The sequence below is a fragment of the Tiliqua scincoides genome, chromosome 4 (assembly GCF_035046505.1).
Source record: "Tiliqua scincoides isolate rTilSci1 chromosome 4, rTilSci1.hap2, whole genome shotgun sequence".
In the NCBI taxonomy this organism is placed as follows: Eukaryota; Metazoa; Chordata; class Lepidosauria; order Squamata; family Scincidae; genus Tiliqua; species Tiliqua scincoides.
This window is the reverse complement of record NC_089824.1, coordinates 44790392-44805336: the sequence shown is the minus strand read 5'-3', so window position 1 is coordinate 44805336 and position 14945 is coordinate 44790392. Positions and strand designations below refer to the sequence as shown.

Sequence of the window (14945 nt, the reverse complement as noted above, 5' to 3'; positions counted from 1 at the left end):
TTTGCGTCTACTGAAAATCAGACAAAGATATTTAGCAGTCATACAAATGCGTTCTTGATCTCGTCCTGCTAACAAGAAACACACCATGTCCTGCCCCTCCCACCCTGATGGGGTAACTATCTGATCTAAGTATTGTAGTCGCAAATCATTACATAAGCAGCAAGTAAACATCATATGTGCAAGAGTCTCAACAGTACATTTATTCACAAGGACATGATCTTCTGCTTATCTCCATCCCCGAAAATCTACCCCATAGGAGATTAGATGGAAATATATTGAACCTAGCTGTGGTGAAGGCTCAGCGTTCCTGGGAATTGATCAAACAGTATAAATAATTGCAGCTTGATTCTTGTGCCCAGGGGAGATGAAAAAAAAGGGGTGAACAAGTTTTCCTCACTGCTGCTGTTAGTTCTTGTTTTTCTACTGTATATCCCACAATCTAATCCTTACCATTTTATATGCAGATATTAGAGGTAAGGTGCCTATCGGATCACCTGAAAGACCTAGTGGTTGCATTTTTTTAAAAACTGGGATAATCCTGGGGATAGAAAAGAATCCTTCAGGACGTTTTGTAACAACTGTTACCTGAATACAGAGGATGAAGCAGAAGTGGAAAAGAATGAATCACAGGAATGGAATGCAAATGTTTAGGGCTATTCTGCAGAGGCTTTATTAAAGCAGAGTCTTCTGGAGGTACTGCTGTGACAATATTTAGAACTATAACAAGCATTTATCTTACAGGTTTCTATAACAAATGCACATTTATTTAAAGATTTCCATAAAGCTCACTTATCAAATATTATATCCAAACGGTCCATTCCTCAGCTATTCTTCTTTGCGATGCACCTCAAAGCGTTCCCAAAGTGCTGACAAAATGCTCCCTGGTATTTTTTGATGTTTGTCTCGTAAAGCTTCTACTGCAGCTTTGACCTGTTAAGAGAAACAAGCAGGGAAAAGGTATCCATTTATTCTTTCTAAAACATGAATCCTGCCTTTCTATATGAGTAATATTCAAGGTGGCATACAGTAACCAAAGAATAAGAAACTCAAAAGCAGTTCCAAAAATAAGATCATTAGAAAAAAAAGCAATAGAATGAAACAACAAACACAATGTTACAAATGCCAACTAAAAAAGCAGGCAATGAAGGACCAGACATCTCTCTCATGAGAGGGTTGCATACCCCTGGCAACATCTGAAAGGCCACCTCTTAACCATCCCCATCCCCTCCACACTATCAGCAGCAGGTTGGAGACTAGGCCCTCAGACTCAAAGTAAAGTTTTCAGGCAAGCTCATATAGGAAGAGTCCTGGGCTCAAGCAAAATCTCCCACTGCTTGAGACAACATGCAAATCCCACTTCACCAGCAACAGGACCATTGAGTTCTGGACAACTGCATCCCAGTCAACTGCATCCAGGTGTTGGACATTTGTGTTTGTTCTTTTTGCGTCCCAGACATTTCTGTCCCAATATATGTATATTTACTTTAGATGTACTTTTTTATTTTTAAAAACACAATTGTAGGCTTAGGCCATGGATAAGAGGTTTACAATGTATAACATGAAGTTGGTTTGCCAGTTACTGTGAGATGCAAATGACAGTGACACAAATAACACCAGATGCAAATGTCCAGGGATGCCAATGACTAGGATGCAAAAATAACCAGGTGCAAATGCCCAGGGACACCAATGTCCACGATGCCTTTGGTGAAGACACAGTTGTCCAGGACCAAATACTCTAGTACTCTCTTTGCTTTATCCAGTGGTATATGAGGTCCACCAATCCTCCTTTCATTGTCTGGCTTCTAATACGATAAGGGGAAGGGAGGAGTGGAAGAGGAAGTGTGGATGAGCTAAGAATTGTGTTATTAGAACTCTTCTCTGCTCCACACTTTTTCTGCCACTCTGCTCCCCTCATCCTTTTAGAATCCAGGAACTGGTTTGAGGAGTAGTGATCAGGCTGGCAGGCAGACCACCCTTCCCAATTGATCAAAGTATTGGTGGGAAACAAAGGCACCTACTGACCATGCTCCCCAGGCCAGTGGTCTTCCTGACCAGAGTCCCAGCAGTCACATGTTCAGCATTTGTGTGAAAAGATCTCTACTAAATTATACGTGATAGTGTGCGGTACTTCTCCACATGGTTTGGACAGGTCTGAAATAAGGTTTCATAGAGAATCGTTCAGCTGCTGATCTGCGAAGTGACACCTCAGCAGAAGCAGCTTTGCTGAAACGATGGCCTGGGAGATAATTGGGCTCTCCCACATCTTGAAAGATTTGCATATTTTGTTTCTATCCTTTGCAGCTAAAGAAGTTCCTCAATGCTTATTTCTTTTTAATGATGCCACTTCTGGTGCTCAGAAGGTATCATGAATGTAGGCCCACTGCATTAAATTAGTGTGACAACCCTGTTCTAAATCATATAGATTTTGATGGTTTAGTGCAGAGGTCTCCAAACTATGCTCGGGGGCCACATCTGACCTGCCACAAGATTTTCTGGCCCACAGCAACTTTTTTTTATCAGAGCATTTGATAATGTTTGACATTTTCACACATTCTATATCATTTCTCAGTTTAAGCATGTCATTATATCTTTGAAATTGTCACATTTCTCTTTTGTTCTGAATCATATCATGCTGATTACAAAACAGATCCAAGTAAAATTTATTCATTCATTTATAAAACTGATTTCTTTTCAGCTGGTGAAAATGTGTAAAATATATGAGGTGGCCCTCATACTGAAAAAGTTTGGAGACTCCTGATGTTGTGGTTTGAGATTTACAGGATGGTGTAGTGCAGCGGTTCCCAAACTCCTTGGGAACTCCTTGGGAGTATGAGAACCACAGTAAGTCCTGGCGGGGGAGGGGTGAAGGAAGTGATGCAATCCCCAGAATCACACTGCTGCTGGGGGAGAAGGAGTTTTCTATTCACAGATCGATGCAGCCGTCACTAGGAGTACACGTTGCCCTGTGGAGCCCTCCATAGGGCTCCCCAAGTCTTAGAATAGTAAAATAAGTGGAGACCACTTCTAGTTTCACAGTCGCAAACAGGAAGTGGTTTTTGATCATTTATTTTTATTATTCTAAGACTTGGGGAGCCCTGCAGAAGGCTCTCCCTATCTCCTGGAGTCTGCTGCATAAATCTGTGAGTAGAAAACCTCCTTGGCACCTGGCAGTGGCATGATCCTGGGGATCACATTGCTGCCTTCCCCCTTCCCCCGCACCTTAAGGGCCAGAGGCTGAGGCTCTCAAGCTGGGCCATCGTATAGGTGTTTGGGAGTTGGACTTAGAGCTGGAAAATCCAGTACAGCATGTACCTTCCTGCATGTACCATCATGACTTGGGCTAGTCATGATCTCTCAGCCTCTCCTACTTCACAGGGTTGTTGAGAGGACCAAAGGAGAAGAACTATGTACAGCATCCTGAACTCCTTGTAGAGCTGTATACAAATGTAAAAAATAAATGTAAAGGAGCTTTATGTACATACTACTGTACACATGTTGAGATCCTTCATGCTAATGACAAATGTGTGGGTACCAACAGGCATGACCAGGTCTCATTCCCAGGTCTCATGGGAATTGAGTTCTTTGGCCAGCATATATGGTTCTCCTTCTCCAAATGCATCCATCAAATGCACAAAGAGCAATGAATGAAGTCCTCCTTCACACTGCAATGTTATTCATGTCTCCTCAGAAGAAAGCCCCAATGAGTTCAGTAGGACTTACTCCTTTGAAATTGTGTATAGGATTGCAACCTGAAATCATTTGCTTCAAGAGTAAATAAGTAAGACACTTACTTTTTCAAACAGTTCGGCAGGGGTTATATTTGGGTCATATGGAATAGGTTCTCCCACATGGGTCCGCAATTTTACTGGAAATGGTCCTAATACTGGAAAGACTAGTAACCGGGTTCGTTCATAAAACCATCTCATTGGCCCTGTGTGCAAAGATAAGATCAGATTTGGATAACACAGAGAGACTGCAGATCTTCTTGGGGAGCTCCATTTCAATATTTGGGACAACAAAAATCACCAGCTAAAGTTAGTTCTCAAGTGGAAAGAAGGCAAGCAGCAGGTATATGCACAACATGCAATGTTGATAGTTCAGCTTGTATGTGTATTGCTTTGGCATGTTCTTTGTGGATTTCAGACCTATTTTGAGGATTAGCTGGCCTGCAATGCCAGCTTTAATTTAAAAAGAGACAAGGTAGAGCTGCGGTTGACATGTGGAGTGATGAAAATGTACTTTAAGAACTTAAGAACATAAAAACAGCCCCACTGGATCAGGCCATAGGCCCATCTAGTTCCGCTTCCTGTATCTCACAGCGGCCCACCAAATGCCCCAGGGAGCACACCAGATAACAAGAGACCTCATTCTGGTGCCCTCCCTTGCATCTGGCATCTTTCAATATAGTTCACCACTTCTTCTTGCTTTGCATCTTTATGATGTGCAGCAGGTGTAAGCAGAAACAAGTCAAATAGTGTCAATGGGGCTTATTCTCAGGAAAGTATGCATTGGACTGCAGCACTGGTATCCTTGACTCTGTCCTCAGTAGCTCACTTCCTACCTGTGTAATCATTTCCCCAGTGAATTATTTCCCTCAAGGCTCTGTTCTGGGCCTCTTGCCATTTTCTCACCACACACTGTCCCTGGGTGACCTCATCTAATAACACAACTTCCAGTGCCAATAATGCACCAATCATACTTAATTTTCTACCCCAGATATTCCTAGCTCCATTCAATCCTGGATCTCTGTCAGACATTCCACCTTGATTGCACCACCATTACCTCAGGCTCAATATTTCTAAGACTGAACAGCTCCTCTCTCCACCCAAACCCTCTGTCAGTCACTGACATCACCCTCACCGACATCATCACTAGCCTTGGTTTTAGCATTGATTCTCCCCCTATCCTGAATTCCCATATTTAGTCCACATGTCATGACTTCCTTTACAATATAATAAGCCCCTTCCTTAACAAAAACTCAGTCAACTTAGACTTGGTCAACTCACCTTGAAAACTTCAGCCTTCCCCTCTCTGCTCTTCCATTTGGTCACCATCCTGCCTGACTTCCCATATCCCATACTAAGTTCTTATAACTAAGTCCCTATAACTAAGCTATAGTCCCCAAAATTATTGTATTATTCATCCAATTTTCGCCATTTCCATGTCTTTGTCTTCTTCTTCTTTGCCTTGTCTTTGCCTGTGTTCCTTCTGTCTAGATTGTTAACCCCCTCAGTTCAGTGACCTGTGCTCTCAGTCTTCACAAAACATAGATGGCATCATCATTGCAACACCTGGAAGTTCTCTTTCCAGACAATGACGGGCAGCCCAATCCTGAGCTGCCCGGAGCTGCGGGACCCGGCAGCTCCACAAAGGGCTCCCGCTGGATCCAGAGCCTCCTGCACTACTGCAGGAGGCTCCTTGGGAGAAGGGGACATTCGTCCCCTTGCCCTAATAAGGGAAGCAGTCCTGCAATGGGACTACTCACTTTAGCGGCGACTGTTTGGTCGCCGCTAAAGTGAAGGTGCTCGTGTAGGGTGAGCAGCCCTACCTGAGCGCCCTGGATCCAGCGGAACTTGGCTCCACGGACCTGCCTCTCCCCCGCCCCAGAAACGCCCCTGACCATGCCTCTCCCATCCCCGGAACACCTCCCCAACGCCCCCGGGAACGCCCCCATTCCCCGTTCCACAGCCCAGCGGTCGCAGGCACTGTCGAGCTGCGGAACGCAGGTGCCCGCCAGGTGGTGGTTCAGTGCCGGCTGGAGCTGAGCCACCTCCGGCGGGAGCCCAGCGGAAAGCACCGCAAACATGCCTTACGGCACATTTACGACTGTGGTCCACACCACAAAGGCGCGGCGTGGACCATAGGATTGGGCTCAAAGTCATTCCAGTTTGTAATTATTTTTCTGCCCTCAACATTCCACACTCTAGAAGCTCCAGAAGCTCATGAAAGCTGGAATTCACACAGTTTTTGGTCATGTTTAAAAAATGTTCTTTTTCAAAAATTACAATGCTCTTATTTTTGTTTTACTTTCACACTGAGAGGCTCATGACTACTTTAGCTCATCATTTCAAGAGAACAATGAAATTGCACCAAATTTTCATTTCACAAGCTATATAGAACAATATGTACAGTCTGTGTGTTCACATTTGTACTGAGAAGTGTTTCCCACTGCTTTCAATTGGACTTCTTCCTGGAAAATGGTGCATAAGATTGCAATCAAAACAAGACATTCTTAAGAAATTTTTAAATGTATCTTACCTAAGTTTCCAAATACCCTATATGCCTCCCGAATATTTTGTGTGAAGACAGGAATGACTGGCTAAGAAACAAGAAGGGAATGAGATTATGAAACTTTATGTTCTTAACCCATTTTTGCCCAGCCCACAGGTGTACATGTTTGGTCCCTTTAGTGTATATCCAATGTTGGGCAGAAATAGCTTAATGCAAAGAAAACATAGCTTAATGCAAAGATAAAATTGACTAGAATACTTCATTGGGTAACTTCAGAGAAATGTAACACATAGTTCTCCATTTTGAAAATCATGGAAGGAAGCCAGCAAACCTATGTAATTACTTGCTCCTTCACACCCAATATGAGGGCATTCCAAGCTATTGAACACATAGAAAAATGGCATGTGGTAACATTGTCCCTGTCATATGGCCAGGTAACTAGCTTGCCACATGGCCCTTTTGTGGGGTTTCAAGTATCTAACATGTGAAAAACAGTTGTCTTTGAATATATCTGTGGATGTAAGGCCGATGAAACACAGACACTGCATTGTCGTGCCAATGATATCCCAGTGTCAGGATGACGCTGGTGGATGATGAACTGAATTGGGATTTTCATGGATGCTGTCGACGTTGCTGGGAAGGGCTGTGCCAGTGTTACTGGGAGGGCTGTGCTGTGCTGGCCTGGCATCATAGTCATGTAACATCGGCTTGGCATCCAAATAGGATTGGGCCATTATTCCCTTTCAGTGTCAGCGGCTCAGTATAAAGATAATGACACTCAATACCTTCAGGCTTTGTGTAAGGATAACAGCAGGTTGGACATTTTGCACAGCATGTAAATGCCAAACATCATGTTTACTCACCACTTTTGCATTTATGGCTATGTGAGCAAATCCTTGACGATTTCTCCAGATGAGTTTGTAATTGTTATCACCATAGTTTTGCTCTCGAAGACCACCCGGTGCAATGCCCACCAGATGCCCTTTCTTCAGAAGAGCCACACATTCTTCTCTGTTCAGATGACCACAGCCTTGTGTGGCAATATATGTTTTTAGTCCTGGAAGAAATGGAACCAAACAAAAATGGGACAAGTTAGATAATAATAGTACTCCACCATTAAGAAAATGACTCAGTTTGTCTATGTGTTAGAACAATGTTTCCAAAACTGTGAGTTGGGACCCGCCAGTGGTTTGCAAGCTGATTTTTGGTGGGCCACGAAAGGTTTTTGAAACAACTTTTAAGAAACTTTGCAAGCACCCCTGCCCAGTTTGCAGAAGAAAATTGTTAGCTGGGATGTTAACCTGTGGTTTGAGGAAATCTTCATGCCCCCAAATTAAAATCCACATTTTCTGATTTTCTCTCGTAATTGGCTTGCTGGGCATGTGAACCAAGTTTCAGCCTTTTGTCTGGCCTAGAAGTCCCTAACTGCACTTCCTGCTCTCCAGTTCAGCCTTCTGGACACACTGGAATGACTGGAAAGGTTTGGGGGAACACCGAGCAGTCCTTGAACTCCTTTCCTAAGGAGGATCTAGCAAATGTCTACACACACATGTCTACACAGGAAGTGGAAGGTTTAAGGATCAGCATTCTACTTGCTGATTTTTCTCATCTCAATAATGTTACTTCACACACTCAAATTTGGGAAGGTGTGGTTCTGTCCTTGCGTGTCATGTTCGGTCTAGCTCAGTGCTTCCCAAACATATTAGAACGAGGGCCAACTTCTTAAAATAGCATTCTACTGTGACCCACTGACTAGACAAAAAGATCTAGAAAGAAGTAATATTTTTATTAATAAGAATGATATTATTGATTATTAATCATAATTGGGGTCCTGTGCTCCTGAGGCTGCTAGAGAGTTTGTATTATTAATACTACAGGTATAACCTAATTATCCATGGTTTTTTCACCCACGGTTTTATCTCAATGTGATGAGAAAGGCCCTTTCAATTAAAGGAAAAAAGTTGTTTAACAACGGCCTCATTAATGCAAGAGAGGACAGCCGGCAGACAATCCATCAATCGTGCTCTCTCCAGGTACTTAAAACAGCTTCACTCCAAGGCAGACGACATGCTTCCCTTCCCCCTGAGCACATGAAAGAAAGATAATCACTTTGCTGCACTCTGGGGGAAGGGAGAGGTCGCTGGCTCAGAGTGAAGCCTTTCTAAGCACCTGGAGATTGTCTGCCTAATGACTTTGTCTTATATCACAAAGTTCAGCAAGGCTGTTTTTAAACAGGAGGCCTGTTTAAAAGGAGGTCTGGAGGTCTGGTCTAGAGGGTAGAGTTGCTGTTATGCCCAAAGATACCATCTACAGGTCTGAAGGTTGTCTGCTCAAGATTACTGGAAGCCCTGGGAGTGGAAAGACCTTGACAACCTGAGCAGAACTCTTTTGAGTGAGAGCCAAAGAAGCCAGCTCTGAAGCTCTTTGTGTGGGAGGAGACAGCAACCAGAATGGGACCAGACTGTTGGAAGATCCACCTGGAATGTAGTCAGTTCTTGAAAGAAAGAACTTCATTGTAAAAACGCCTGGGGGGGGGGGTTAGAGAAAACCTGCCCATGTAAACTGCCTTGAATAAAGCCAAAGGAGCAATCCAAAGGCCAGAAAGGTGGTATATAAATACCTGTTGTTGTTGTTGTTGTTGTTGTTGTTGTTGTTATTTGAGGCCCAAATTCTAACCAACTTTCCAGCACCAGCATAGCTGTGCCAATGGGACGAGTGCTATATCTTGCAGTTGGATGGCACTCACAGAGGCCTCCTCAAAGTAAGGGAATGATTGTTCCCTTACCTCAGAGCTGCATTGCCCTTATGTTGGTACTGGAAAGTGGGTTATGACTGCACCCTAAATCGCCTAACAATTGTTTTTTAAATGGATTTGCTTTAATGTAATTTTTGTCATCCACGTGAGTTCTGGGAATGGAACCCTTGCAAATTACAAGACTCAACCTGTAAATCCAAGCTCTCTAGCAGCCTTGGGAGCACAGGACCCTGATTATTATTAATAATATCATTCTTATTAAAGCCATTTCTACCCAACGTTGCATATACGCAACAGAGATAAAATATGTACACCTGTGGGCTGGGCAGAAATGGGTTAATAAAAATATCACTTCTTCATAGATCTTTTTGACTAGTGCAGCGATGTGCAAAGTGCCAACCACTGCGCACCAGGAATACGTTCCCAAGCGTGGATGGCACTTTGCATTCCAGAACACTGCATGACTGCCAGTCCCAAGATCAAGACAAGGTGATTCTCTGACCTGTCACGTATATGGTGCAATGCCCCTGCTGACATTGAGACCGGATTTCCTTAAAGGTGTGATGGGCCAGAGCGTCGCGTCATCCCGATCTCAGGACTGGCAGTCACACAGTGGTCCAGACTGAAACGTTCCGGTCACAGGAGGGACCTGGCTTACACTTGGCCTTGACTGAAATTGTTTTACGCAAAACGAACAAAGGAAGAGAGAAGACATGCGAGGCTTCCTGAAGTCTGCACCTATACTGCAGCTTGTGTATCTGAGAACAGGAATTTCACTTGGCCACCATGTCCCACCATGTCCCACTTGGCACCATGTCCCTGAAGTGGCCATTTGCATGCCACTTCAGGGAGTGGTGCTACCATCCCACAAGCGCTGTGGGTGGCTGGGGCTGTAGAAGGCAACCGGAGCTGGGTGAAGCAAGAGGGAGTTGGGTGGGTTGTAAAGAAGGAGAAGAGTCGCAAGTGGGGAAGATGCCGAGGAAAGGGGAATGAAAGGGAGACCAAGATTCCAGAAGATGAGAGAGCACAGGAGGAGGACGGGGTACATATTGCAGAAAAGAGACAACAAGGGGAAAGAGAAGATACCAGAAAGGCAGCAATAAGGGACCACAGAAGGAAGAAAGGAGAATGGTGGTGATAAGCAGATTAATAGAAGAGGAAGGAGGTGCCGGCTGCAGACTGCAGGGAAGAGATGGGCATCCCTCTGAGCAGTGGCGTAGCTAGGTCATTTGACACCTGAGGTCCATAAATTTTTGTCACCCCATACGACATAATTAATTGTTTAGTTATTAATTTATTATTATTAATTAATTATATTAATTATTAATTCATTCACATTTTTATACCACCCTTCCTCTAAGCAGCTCAGGGTGGTGTACATGGTTCCTCCCCTTATTTTGTCCTCACAACAACCCTGCGAGGTAGGTGAGACTGAGAAATGGTAATAGTCATGACATGAAATGAATAATAATAATGGCCAGAAAACAAATGCAGTGAATATTTCCCCACAAGCAATGGATGAAATTCTGCATCAAACAGTATACAACATGATGGTATTATTCCTAAAAACTACGATTTCCACAATTTTGGTCACTAGAGTGTCACGCCCCCCCCCCCCCGAGGATGTCTCATTGGCTTGTTTTGAGTTAAGGTAGTGGTTCTCAAATTTTTAACACTGGGACCCACTTTTTAGAATGACAATCTGTCCAGGACCCACCAAAAGTAATGTCATGGCTGGAAGTGACATCATCAAGTAAAATTGTCAGGATGGCAGGGGAGGACGACTCTTGCCTTCCTGGTAGCAGAGTGGCACGGGAGCGTAGGGAGGTAGCAGAGGAAGCAACCGGTCCCAAACAGAGCCAAAGGCACAGACAAAGGCTTGTTTGATGCCGAAGCATGTAATGGTAAAAGGAGCAGGCAGAAGAGTAGTCAGTCAAATAGTCAGGAATCAGGGATATAGCAAGGCACAGTCACGATAAGTCAGTCCAAGTCAGTACACAAACCAGCAGCATGACACACAGAACTCCACCACAGCAAACCCACATTTGGTGCATGCTGTCACCCCCATATATACTGTGGCCAGCCAATCAGAGTAGGGCAACCTCATAGTCACAAGAGAGTCTTGTGACCCACTCTGATTGGCTGTCCAGTGCTGCACTGCACCACTCCTCCATTGCCCATGTGACTCTGCACACACATCCCAGAGTCACATGACTCCCACCTCACACAGGTGCAACTGATTACAATAACAGCGCTGCTATTACATTTGTTTACATTCAACACCGGGCCTGGACATCAAGACCCCCCCGCCACATCCTGGCTTACAACAATTCCAGGCCTGAGAGATGCCAAAGGTCTGACAAAAAATAAATAAATAATTATAAATAATTAAATTAAAGAAAAACAAATAATTAAATAAGGGGAAGCCAGCCCTGTTGCTTAAATAAGGGGAAGCCTTATTTAATTAAATAATTAAATAAGGGGAACCAAGTGAATTTTCTCTGTAGCCTGCCTGCAAGAACACCCCTCCACAAAAATATCAGTGAGATTTTCAGCCCTCCCCAGTGCCCGGTTCAGTGTAAATTCTTGTATTTCAAGCATAGCACTATCAGGACCCACCTGGCTTTACAGGTCAAATAAAATGGACCTTACCAGCTGAAGCCTGTTTTATTCTTTGGTAGGTGCTGTCTTCTGGAGCATTTGTTGAGCTCCACTTTCATCAGATTGGGACCATGCAGCTAGCCTTGCATTCCCCTTTGCCTGACTCGACCAGGAGCCAAGGCACATTTGCTTACTTGCGAGTAAATACCACTGTGTGGCTTACTTTTGCTTTCCATAGGGCTCAATACATTCATCTGCTTGGAGGGAGGAACTTCCTTCCTGGGTGTTTTTTGGGGGCTGCTTTCATTGGATAGGAACCATTCTGGTGTTGTTGGATTCCTCTCAGCCTGCCCTTTCCGAAGGACTAAGGCAGGTTCACCTATTCACATGGGGTATGGCTTGTTTTCACTTTCCATGGGGCTCCATGCATTTCTGTTTTCCGGTTTCTGGCCATAACTTTTGATAGAAAGGAGATATTCCACTCTGGGTTTTTCCATTGCATTCTGCTGGAAATTCCACATCCAACGGTATATAGCATGATGGGGTTATTCATAAGATTTGCGATGTTAGGGATGTTGGGTCATTTGTGGTGTCATCTCCCCCAAGGCTGGTACCTGGGGTGGACCACCTCCCACCCCTTGCTAGCTATGCCACTGCATCTGAGGAAGCTGCAGAGAGAAAGACCCTGAGGGTAGGGTGGAGAGCACAAACAAGGCATAGAAACAAATCTATGTATGGAAACCAAGTTGGAATAAAGAAGTAAAGAACAGTACAAAGTGACTACAGACCCTTTATTTAGATTTATGTGAACAAAGTGTCATTCCTTGACCCATAAAAGGTGTTGGGGAAGAGGGGTGCATAGAGGCAGTGAGAAATCTCTAGTCGGCATCTTAAATCCTGGATCTAAACATCTCAAAATACCATTTTAAAATGCTTCTACTGAAGAGTTACAGGATTTTTCTTTTTACCTGGCAGAAGAGAAAAGAAACGATCTACCACCAAATGGCACAGTCTTCCTGTCCTTCTGTAGAACGTTGTTACAAAAAAGAAAACATCAGCAGGCATACTTCCGTGGTAAACTACAAGGACTGCAGGTCCTTTAGGAATGTTGTCCATGCCACAGATCTCATAACCTGTCATAGATCAACAAGTAAGTTCTTCAGTATTGTGTAATGGAGCTGCAGTAGATTGAACATTTATCCTCATTCTTTAGTAGACCAGGAAGAGCAAGCAAGAAAAAGCATGGCCTTTGAGATGTGAAACCTACATTGGCCCTACTGTCTGGCCCACTCCTGATAGTGTATTATGCCAGCAGAACAAGTGTTCCAGTGGTATAATACACTTTATGGCCATCATGAAAGGTGACATAAAATGGTGAGCAGCCAGCTCTACAAGCCAACTGCAAATGGACACCCAATACCAACAATAAGACCAAAAAGGGTGCAGGAGTGAGGTGGGGAAGGGGAGACACATGGCAGGTGGTTGGCAAAATAGGGAGGCAAATGGGGCAGGAAGGAGGGCAAATTGGTCCCAGAAAGGAGTGGGTTCAGAGGTGGCAGTGTTCACCTAATCCTCACACCCTTCCCAAGCCCAATCCACCTTCACAGGCTCACACAGACTTGCACCAGTAATACTGTTGGTGCATGTCTGAGTAGACCCACTATGCTGGCAGGGGTCTTCCCCTGAGCAAGGGAACAAACGAGGAGGCCTATATTGGAGTATAAAACTCCAAAGTATAAAACTCCAATGCAGGATGCAGCAGATGCTACAAATCTCTGAGGATGCATGGGACTTTTGTGTTTTTACTAATTAGAACACACATTTATGGAACTTGGATTTTGGCGGTAACATATACCTAAAAATTATGGAATAAAAGTGTAATAAAATAGATTAAAAGGAGCGCATAACAGCATGCCAAGAGATAAACTTAGAAAACCCTCTAAAGATGGGAGAGAGCACTCATAGTAGGCTTAGCAAGGCCCTGTCGATACAAAAACCTCTTTGGGAGGCAGAAGAAACTGGCAAAGAGGGCCCCAGCCAAACAGTGGTGGTAACAGGGCCTCCCCTAAAAGAACTTACCAGATATATAGGTAAGTCAGTATTTACTGAAACGCTGACTGCTTGTCTAATTGTGCACATAATCAGGATTAAATATCATCATTCAGGCCCTAAGTCCACCAAGATGTCCTTCTGCCTTCTCTCCCCCCCCCCCCCGCCCTTTGGGTCCAGAGTCATGAGCCTGGAACACAAAGTTTGTTGTCAGAAGAAATTGTCATAAATATCTACTTGTATTCCCAATATATTGGCCCTTTGGTGAATTTTAATGTTGTGGGATTGGCTCCATTGATAAAATGTGGATTAAAAGGGAGTATACATGTAATCCATTAATTTATTAAAATGGAAATGTTATTGTAATCAACAGTCAGTCTGATGTGCAAACAACTTTCTGCAGCAGAAAAAAATAAGGAGATGGGCTTTTCAACATAATATGCTACTGATTTTATTTTCTTTTTTTCCAAAAGACGTGTAGGCCCCAGTCCTCCTATCCTCCTCCTCCAGCCCAATGCAACTGCACTAAAAAGATGTGTGCTGCATCCTATGGTGGAGGGGGGAAACGGGAGGGAAGTAAAAATATTTTTAATGTACCTCCACATAAGCCCTGGGACCGCCTCTAGGTCCCCTCAGATCTATGCCACCTATTTTGGTGGTGTATGTCCATGAAGGAAAAAGGGGCAGGGTGGTTTTAAAAAGAGGGGATAAGATCCAATGTGCACCATTGCTGGCAAATCCCTCCCCTTCCCCACTCTCTCGTTCCTCCCACTGAATTTCCCAATCCTCATACTTACCATGCAACAACTTCGCTAGCGTACTGATCATAAATGCATGTATTTGCTGTGGTTTCCTCCATTGTTCGCTATCAGGATCATCTGGCAGGTTACCAATTTTTTTACAAATGTATATGAAGGAGCCTCCAATATAAAGAACGAATATTCCCGTTATTACTGAACTATATATTATCATCAGAGTCATTAACAAGCCCAGCGGAAAAAGCATAAAGGATGGAAAATTTTCCAAAGCATATGTTAGCCAAGTTGTAGATTCTTCTCCAAAAGTAAAGTTCGTGTCTTTTGCTGTCATTTTTGGTATAAAAGACAAGCCAAGAATTGTTCTCTTCACAACCAAACAGTTTCTTCACTCCCTGAAGTGGGGGTGGGGGGAGAGAGATAAGAATGATCAGTATCACAGATGCAAATTAGACCTAGACCAGTGGTACTCAAACATTTCCGGCCAGTGGCTCCCTTGACCCCCGTGGCTGTTGGCCATGACTCCCCATCATGTTCCTAAGGGCTGGAAGTGA

The 14945-nt window shown here is 43.9% G+C and overlaps 1 protein-coding gene across 1 annotated transcript; it reads right to left on the bottom strand.

Moving 5' to 3' along the window:
- Positions 1-825: 825 nt before the first annotated feature.
- On the bottom strand, positions 826-14725 carry LOC136649268 (DGAT1/2-independent enzyme synthesizing storage lipids-like). Its single transcript, XM_066625771.1, has 6 exons — positions 14434-14725; positions 12556-12720; positions 7095-7288; positions 6259-6319; positions 3792-3931; positions 826-930 (listed from the first exon to the last, which is right to left on the bottom strand). Exons 1-6 carry the CDS (start codon positions 14723-14725, stop codon positions 826-828), a joined length of 957 nt encoding a protein of 318 aa, XP_066481868.1.
- Between the last annotated feature and the right edge of the window lie 220 nt (positions 14726-14945).